Source organism: Leuciscus leuciscus, assembly GCF_965113295.1.
Source record: "Leuciscus leuciscus genome assembly, chromosome: 6".
NCBI classification, from domain to species: domain Eukaryota; kingdom Metazoa; phylum Chordata; class Actinopteri; order Cypriniformes; family Leuciscidae; genus Leuciscus; species Leuciscus leuciscus.
The window spans coordinates 46,282,056-46,291,875 of record NC_138730.1 but is presented as its reverse complement, the minus strand read 5'-3'; the positions used below and the strand labels follow the sequence as shown (position 1 = coordinate 46,291,875).

The 9,820-nt window shown below is 31.4% G+C and overlaps 1 protein-coding gene across 2 annotated transcripts in view; it reads right to left on the bottom strand.

Annotated features, from left to right (window-relative positions):
* Positions 1-200: 200 nt before the first annotated feature.
* Positions 201-9,820, bottom strand: part of LOC309501041 (protein unc-13 homolog A-like) — a 36,874-nt gene continuing 27,254 nt past the window's right edge. For both annotated transcript variants that reach the window (XM_082172978.1, XM_082172979.1), the window contains exons 22-28: positions 9,781-9,820; positions 8,212-8,292; positions 7,930-8,077; positions 5,968-6,024; positions 3,955-4,047; positions 2,993-3,152; positions 201-679 (exon numbers count right to left, since the gene is read on the bottom strand). The exon at positions 9,781-9,820 is cut by the window's right edge and continues 17 nt beyond it. In XM_082172978.1, coding sequence (XP_082029104.1) covers positions 391-679; positions 2,993-3,152; positions 3,955-4,047; positions 5,968-6,024; positions 7,930-8,077; positions 8,212-8,292; positions 9,781-9,820 — 868 coding nt within the window. In that variant the 3' untranslated portion in view covers positions 201-390. The remainder of the gene's footprint in view (positions 680-2,992; positions 3,153-3,954; positions 4,048-5,967; positions 6,025-7,929; positions 8,078-8,211; positions 8,293-9,780) is intronic.

The window sequence follows — 9,820 nt, the reverse complement described above, 5'->3', positions numbered from 1 at the left end:
TTTTGCATCGTGACAATATGTATTGCTAATTGTTAGTTAACGACAGTTAATGCATTAACTGTGTTTGCAAAATTAATTCATTATGAAACTAATTCAAACGCATCTCTCTAATTATTCAGTGCAATTCAAGTTTTGTTTTCATAGTGTCATTGCAATCTGATTAATTAATTAATCAGATTCTGCACAATACACTGGACTCGCGAGTATTTGCGCAAAATCTGCGCAGATTTGACTTTCACAAACTTCCCCAGCAAAGCGTGTAAACATAATGAGTAACTCGCCAAATTGGCTCGTGATTTGACGGCGTTACCCGCCAGTGATGTTAATTTCAAACCCTGGTTATGATCATGTGTTTTGCAGGACAGTTTCTCGCTAGCTTTAGCTTTAGCTTCAGCTCCTGCCCTCCTCGGCCGAGCGCTGGTCCGACTTCAGCTTGACGAACTCTTTGGCGACCTCGTCGTTGTTCCTCTGCGAGAGGATCCTGAGCACGGTGAGGCCGGTCTCGTCCATGTGCACGCGTGTGCCGAGCGGGAGCCAGCAGGCGGCGCTGCTGCGTGACGCCAGATCCTTCAGGTGCAGCACACACAGGCCCACCGTACGGTCCTCGCGCGCGAAACAGTAATCCTTCACACACACCTGCAGCTCGTAGCCCTCGGGGCCCAGCTCGCTGCCCAGAACACTGCACACACACACACACTTATACATTCAGTACACTGCACACACACACACTTATACATCAGTACACTGCACACACACACACTTATACATCAGTACACTGCACACACACACACACTTATACATCAGTACACTGCACACACACACACACTTATACATCAGTACACTGCACACACACACACACTTATACATCAGTACACTGCACACACACACACTTATACATCAGTACACTGCACACACACACACTTATACATCAGTACACTGCACACACACACACACACACTTATACATCAGTACACTGCACACACACACACTTATACATCAGTACACTGCACACACACACACACTTATACATCAGTACACTGCACACACACACACTTATACATCAGTACACTGCACACACACACACTTATACATCAGTACACTGCACACACACACACTTATACATCAGTACACTGCACACACACACACTTATACATCAGTACACTGCACACACACACACACTTATACATCAGTACACTGCACACACACACACACTTATACATCAGTACACTGCACACACACACACTTATACATCAGTACACTGCACACACACATTTTTTAATAACCATTTACTTTTTTTTTTTATGTTAATTGTAGTAATTTTGAAAAGTTTATTTAAATTTTTTTAATACATCTGTACAACTCTATTTTTTATTTTATTGCATTTCAGTTAATCAAATTATGTACTATGATGTACTATTAGTTTCACTAATTTTTATACTTAAAGTGATCAGTATTATTTTTATTATAATTTATATATTATTACAGTATATATTAATATTTTTAATAACTATTTATTTTCAGTTTTCATTTTAATTGTAGTAAATTTGTTGTGCTTTTGAGAAGTTTTTCATTTTTAATATATCTGTCACTTTATTTGTATTTTCATTTGATATATTAGATTTTTTAACGCTTTTTTCGTGAAGTTCTTATTTATATTTAATTGCATTTCAATTAATTAAATTATGCATCATTTATTTAAATTAATGAAAATTATTTTTAATAGTATCAGTTTCACTAATTTTTATACTTAGAAATATTATTTACATTTTTGTAGTTTAAAACAATTAAAGTAATCAGTATTATTTGTATTATTATTAATATATCATTTTTAAAAATATTTTTAAGAACTATTTCTTTTCAGTTTTCATTTTAATTGTAGTAGTTTTTAGAAGTTTTATAATTTTTTAATACATTTATATAACTTTAATTTATTTTTATTTCCATTTGTTATAGTAATTTTAGTATTAGTTTTACACATTTTTATACTTAAAAATATATATTTTTAATTGTTGTAGTTTAAAACGATTAAAGTAATCAGAGTTCTTTTTATCAGATACTTATTATTAAACGGGTTCTAGCATGTTTTGGTGTTTTATGAATGTGTTTTGGTGTTTTATGAATGTGGTATTTTGTGCGTTCTTGATTATTTTAAATGCTAATTAGATTTTAGAGTTAGCAGCCAAAATCAATGGCTTCTTAAATCCATGAAAATCAATTAGTAGCAGCTATAATTATTCAGATTAATACATTTCTGATAGATTAAAGTATTTGACATAAAATGTAAATAAATAAGTAAATTCTTTTATGATTAGGAAGAACATGCCCTCATAAATCAATGATGTTAAATCCCTAAAAATCAATTAGTAGCAGACATAATTATTTAGATTACTTAATATCTGATAAATTGAACTATCAGATATGTATTTTTTTACATTTATTGTATTTACATTTTATAAGTTGATTTTTATATGATTAGGAAAAAATATGTCCTCATAAATCAAAGGCATCCAAAATTATTCAGATTAATTAATTTCTAATAAATTGAAGTATTTGATATCAAATGTAAATACATAAAAATTATGAAAAAATATAAATGAGAAGAAATATATAATAATAATACATAAATATATTTATAAACTTTAAAAAGGAAAATATGCCATCATAAATCAATAGCTATATTTCCATCCACATTTTTATGCTCATTTTGGGATATTGCATAAAACGCTGAATGAAAACGCCAAGATGCGCAAAACTTAAAATGCACACCAAACAAAAAAGCCTAATTTGAAGTGGATCAACCTTTTTTGCAGAAACTTACATTTTTATTACTAATATTTTGCTCCAATTTCCCACGATTTTGTTCTCTTGAACACATGGGATGGAAAAGCTGCTCTATTTGCAAATGTTTAATGCAATATTATTCCGAATCTTAACTTGGGATGGAAACACAGCTACTGTCGTGGAAGTCAGCGTATAACAGTGAGAAACCTACAACTGGAAGGACTCGGCAAACTTCGGAGACCAGCTGTTGTTCTTGGATTTGGTGGCGAACTTCCTCTTCTTGTCACTGAGATACGGGCCGACGATGTAAACCTCCACGAAGGGCCGGAAGATCCCCTGCGTCTGCCAGCGAAGGTCATTGGCTGAGACAACTGTCAATCACACACAAACACAGGTAAACTCACCTTTCCCTCTGGGCATTTTGACTCGAAACGCATTATTTATTTATTTTTTGAGTGTTCATCAGGAGTTTTGTCGCACTTGAACCACGAATACACACACTGGATTCGAGGAGTTTTGTGGATGAAATTTGAAAAAGTAACAAATCCTTCCCTCTTGTGTCAATTTGACTCCCAGGAATGAATGGAATGCGAGGAATGTTTCAGTGCACATAGAAAAACCTAAAAATGCTCGTAATTCAAGCTGAAAATGCTAAAACTTCACCAGAAAATTATTTTATAATGTCTACATGTGTATCTGAATGCACACTGAAGTGAACTGACTTTAGGACCCAGCGGAACAGCTCATTTACTCCATATAGAGCTATGAGGACATCTAGAGTCGTGAAATATCATCTTATATTATTATATTTCCACGAGAGGTCGGCAAAGACACACAATGTACGATATTTAGAGCTGAATTAAAAGGGTTATGCATGAAATTCTGTGAGGAAATGTGAGGAATGTGCTTAAATTACTATTTATTTATTATTTATTGATCAAATCTAGTTATTTAAAGGTAAATAAAATAAAAAATAACAAAAAATCTCCCCCCAAAAAATTGATTAAAAAATAGAAAATATATGATCAAGATGACATAGAATAAGCTTTCTGGACAAAAAAAAAAAAAAAAAGTATAATTTTAGGGCTTCGGGTCATTTTGACCCGCGAGAAGTGCGAGGGAAGGATGAAGGATAAACGGATATAAAAGCAGATATAAAGGGATATAAAGCACCTTTGACTGTGATTTTGTGTCCTCCTGTGTTCGGGTCACTGAAGATCTCCACCGTCATGGACACCTCACCCACTGCATCCTCCACTCCTGAGGCTGAGGGTCAGAGGTCAAAGGTCAGAGCGTGGACGACATGGAAGGTTTCTGACGATGCTGTTTTATTAGCGTACAGGTTTATCGTGCATTCGGGAACTTGCATTTTATTCAGACATTTGCATCATTTTAAACCTTTTTGTGGACAGACGTTTACAGCAGTTTCCCGCCAAAATAAAAGCCCGAAGGATTTTAAAATAAAAGCTCGAGGGATTGATTGTTTGGAAGTATGGAAGCTTGTTTCCGTCAAATAAAAAGATTAAACCAAAGGTATAAATAAAATAAAATAAAACATATAACATTAAATCATTGTGTTTTACCGACTAAGGCTACGTAGAGAAAACAGAAAGATTCGCACTCATTTATCTTATTCAATAATTGTTTTGCATTATGCAACACAACTTGAAAATAAATAAACTTTCCGACTTTCCCTCCCTCACAATTCTCAGAAAAAAAGTTTTAAAAAAATTGATTAATTGATATACAATGGAAAGAAACAAAAATAATCTAAACTTTTATATTGTCAAAATATACCCTCATAAATAAATGGCATCATAAACACCTGAAAATCAATTAGCAGCATCCAAAATAAAATAAAATAAAATAAAATAAAAATGTAAATAAAATATGAAATCAATTTAAAGAGGAAAATATGCCCTCATAAATAAATAAATAGCATATAGATCCTTGAATATTGCAGAAAAACATAATTATTCATTATGTAAAACAGCTAAAAAAAAAAGTGATTTCTCTCTCTCTCACAATTCTCAGGAAAAAGTCCAAAATGTATTTAATCTATTTCTGATAAGTCACAGTATTTGATATAAAATGTAAATAAATAAATATAATAAATAATTGGACAATTTAGTAAATTTTTATATGGTAAAAATATGCCCTTATAAATCAATGGCACCATAAACCCCCAGGAATATCCATTATTAACAGCCAAAATAAAAATAAAAATGTTACAAAATTAATGAAAAATAAAAACAAATAGGGTAATGTACGTATATAACTATATATAAAAACATATGCCCTCATAAATAAATAGCAAAGGGGTCAAATATTGTCTCTCATAAAAAGTTGATAAACATCTTAATTATCATTTTACGATATCTTAAATGTGATCGGGGACTGTGAGATTAAACTCAGAATTCTGGAAAAAAGTTGCAGTCACCTTTTTTTTTCTTTTTTTTTTAGTAATATGACTTGTGGTGTGAAATTATAAGTTATTAACATTTTATTATTTACTTATTTTTTTACAGTACTGTAACTGTAATTATAAAAAAATGAATGATTGAAATATATTACTGTTGTAAATTAGTCAACTAATAATAATGGCAATTAATTTTTTCCCAGCCCTATATAAAAATATTTTTTAATTAAAAACTATCAAAATAAAACAATTCTTATTACAAGATTAAATATTTTATCAGTTTACTTGTGAGCTTTAACCAACACCAGAGAACGTGAACATGTAAATGTGTTGTTAAATTATTGAAATATTATTTTGCAAGTAAATGGCAATCCAGCAGAGGGCAGCAGTGTGTGCAGAACACTAACATACAAGACATATCAGTATCTGCAATAATATGTATAAGATAATATTTATATGCTTATTTTGTGATCAAATCACTGTTTAAAAAACAAAACAAATAATGCAATGCAATACATGATGATTGAGACGAACAAACCTTCCTTAAAAGCCTGATGATCATATTTGAGACTCTCATTTGAACATGATTTTTGTCGAAATTAGATGCAAATTACATGCACAAAAAAAAACTTATTTTACTTTGGGTAAATCTCTCAGTTTATTTCAACTAGACCATGCAGACCATCTGGAGCCAGGCGTAATATTCACATGAATATGCAAAGGAATATTTGCATGCATAAATATCAATGCTGTGCGGACACACGTACCTTTCTCTGGATAAACGTCTTCACTGTGAGTGTATCGCACGCCTTTACCACCATGAACTAAAGAGAAGAGGAAGACGTGAGTTTTCAGAAGACCTGAACATAATCATCACTAACATGTTTGAGGAGAAACAGACCAAATGAGTTCACAGAGATATATAGAGATATAGAGATATGTAAGCAATAAGGTAGAGCTGTATCGTGAATAAGTCTCGGCTGAAGGGTGTTGTTAGGCATGACGTGAAGCGGAGTCAATCGTGTCTTATTCACGACACAGCACTAGCCTCGAGTACCTTATGGCTTTTATAAAACGGTTGCCACACAATACAAATATTAAAGTCGAAAAATATGCATCAATGCAACTTTCATGCAGTAAAAATCACTAAAAGCCTTCCTTCCGCTGGAGAAAATAGTCCCTGACCGTAAACAGCAACAGAAGTTACACACATTATTTCACCATTAGATGGCGGCAAACACCGTCTTAATGAGTGAGATGAGGAGTGATACATAGAACACAGCCATTGACCAATCAGAATCAAGGATTGGAACTAACCGTTTTATAAATAAGAATATATCCATGTGGATCTGCAGCTCAGAAGCTTTTTAATGTTACTTTGATTTAATAGGGAGGAGCCAAAACTAGCTAGATTTACTCATTTCTGATAAATTACAGTATTTGATATAAAATGTAAATGAGTAAGTTAAAATATGCCCTCATAAATCATAAACACCTGAAAATCCATCTGTAGCAGCCAAAATCATTCTGAATCATTTCTGATAAATTCAACTATTTTGTAAAAACAAATGTAAATAAAATGCAAATAAAATAACTAACATTTATGGAAAATATAAAATAAATATATTTATATCTGTATATAAATACATTTATACTATATTTATAAACATAAAAATAGGAAAATATGCCTTTATAAATCATAAATGAAAACTAATAAAAGGGAAATTAATTAGTAAAATTTATTAAATCTTAATATAAAATCTCTGATTATAAATGTAACTATTTTATATAAAATGTAAATTAAATAAATAACAAATAGGGAAAAATATAAATTCATAAATATAGTATAAATATACATATATATAGAAAAATTCATAAATATATTTATAATCAAACATAAAAATAGGAAAATATGCCTTTATAAATCATAAATGAAAACTAATAAAAGGGAAATTAATAAATACAATTAATTAATAAAAATCTTAATCTAAAATCTCTGATAATTTCTGATAAATATAACTATTTTATATAAAATGTAAATGAAATAAATAACAAATAAGGAAAATCTAAATTCATAAATATAGTATAAATATACATTTATATATAGAAAAATAAATAAATATATTTATAAACATAAACACAACATTTTTAAAATATGCCCTGATAAATCATAAATGAAAAATAATAAAAGGGAAATTAATAAATTATATTTAAAAAAAAATATATATAATTAAAAAAAAGTATTACATCAAATGTAAATAAAATAGACATTAAGTGGTAAAAATAGAATACATAACATAATCAGTAACTATAGAAACAATGCATCACAATTCGTGTACTTATGCACCATGTCATTTTGTAGTATAAATAGTGCGAGTGTGTTCACACTGAAAATACCAAATAGAAATAGTGCACTTTAAATACCAAGATGGTGCTTTTAATTAACCAATCAAACGAAGTGTGGAATGTTGGACACTTCATTGCAGCTTTAACTACGCAACAGAGGGGGAGGGGCTTCAGACTCTGATGACGAATGACAAATAACCATATAAAGTTCATACACTACACGGCTGAGTACAGAAGTATATAGTGTAAAAGGGCATAGTGTCTAGTGCCTCATTTGGGACACAACTTAGAACAAAGGAAACAAGAACACAGAAACAACAGGGCGAAATTAAATACAAAACAACAGTCCTAGAATGCAAAGACACAATGAGATTGTGACGCACCCTGAGTGTGTTGAGACTGGACAAACTTCCTGATGAGTTTGTCGGTGGCCTGTGTGTAGAGAGACAGTGCATATCGCAGAGACTGAAGGTCCGGACTCTTCTCCAAAAACGTCTTTTTCAGACCCACACCACCCGCGTGGAAGTATTGCTGTTACACACACACACACACACACACACACACACACACACACACACACACACACACACACACACACACACACAAACCCTGTCAGTATCCTGATAACAGGCAGGCTGATTCTGAACGTGTGTGTGTGCTTGTACCTTTATAGTGTCCAGTGCGAGCTCGATGACTGCACACTGTTTAGGGGACAGCGCCTTGGCCTCCTCTCGCACCATGTGCTCCTAACAGACACAAACAAACCATCAGTTTCCATGCGACAGCATCCTTATGAAAGTCTAGTCAGGAGTGTTTATTATTTAAACTCAGAATTCTGAGAAATATCAAAATCTCGAGATATAATCTCTGAATTCTGAGAAAAAAGTCAAAATTGTGAAATAAACTCAGAATTCTGAGAAAAAAGTCAAAATTGCGAGATATAAACTCAGAATTCTGAGAAAAAAAGTTAAAATTGCGAGATATAAACTCAGAATTCTGAGAAAAAAAGTAAAAATTGCACGATATAAACTCAGAATTCTGAGAAAAAAGTAAAAATTGTGAGATATAAACTCCGAATTCTGAGAAAAAAAGTTAATATTGCGAGATATAAAGTCAGAAATCTGAGAAAAAAGTACAAATTGCGAGATATAAAGTCAGAAATCGGAGAAAAAAGTAAAAATTGCAAGATAAAAACTCAGAATTCTGAGAAAAAAAGTCAAAATTGCACGATATAAACTCAGAATTCGGAGAAAAAAGTCAAAATTGCGAGATATAAACTCAGAATTCTGAGAAAAAAGTTAAAATTGCGAGATATAAACTCAGAATTCTGAGAAAAAAAGGAAAAATTGCGAGATATAAAGACAGAAATCTGAGAAAAAAGTAAAAATTGCGAGATATAAACTCAGAATTCTGAGAAGAAAAGTAAAAATTGCGAGATATAAAGTCAGAAATCGGAGAAAAAAGTAAAAATTGCGAGATATAAACTCCGAATTCGGAGAAAAAAGTAAAAATTGTGAGATATAAACTCCGAATTCTGAGAAAAAAAGTAAATATTGCGAGATATAAAGTCAGAAATCGGAGAAAAAAGTAAACATTGCGAGATATAAAGTCAGAAATCGGAGAAAAAAGTAAACATTGCGAGATATAAAGTCAGAAATCGGAGAAAAAAGTAAAAATTGCACGATATAAACTCAGAATTCTGAGAAAAAAAGTAAAAATTGCACGATATAAACTCAGAATTCTGAGAAAAAAGTAAAAATTGCGAGATATAAACTCCGAATTCTGAGAAGAAAAGTAAAAATTGCGAGATATAAAGTCAGAAATCTGAGAAAAAAGTAAAAATTGCGAGATATAAACTCCGAATTCTGAGAAAAAAGTAAAAATTGCGAGATATAAACTCCGAATTCTGAGAAAAAAAGTAAAAATTGCGAGATATAAATTCAGAATTCTGAGAAAAAGGTAAAAATTGTGAGATATAAAGAGAATTCCATGAAAAAAAATTTAACTGCAAGATGTAATTTTGATAAATTGTAGGGAAAAAGTCACAATTACTTTATTTATTTTTACTCCATGATGGGAATTGCAAGATGTAAACTCAGATTTACGAGTTCATACCTTGCAATTGTGAGAGATAAATGAGCAATTGTGAGAAACAAAGTCAGAATTGTGAGGCAAAAAGTCACAATAATGTTAGTAATAATGCATAGTTAAAACTAATTTCTTTATGAACGCACCTTCAGTTTGGAGAGCTGACCCAACTCTTTAGCAGCATTA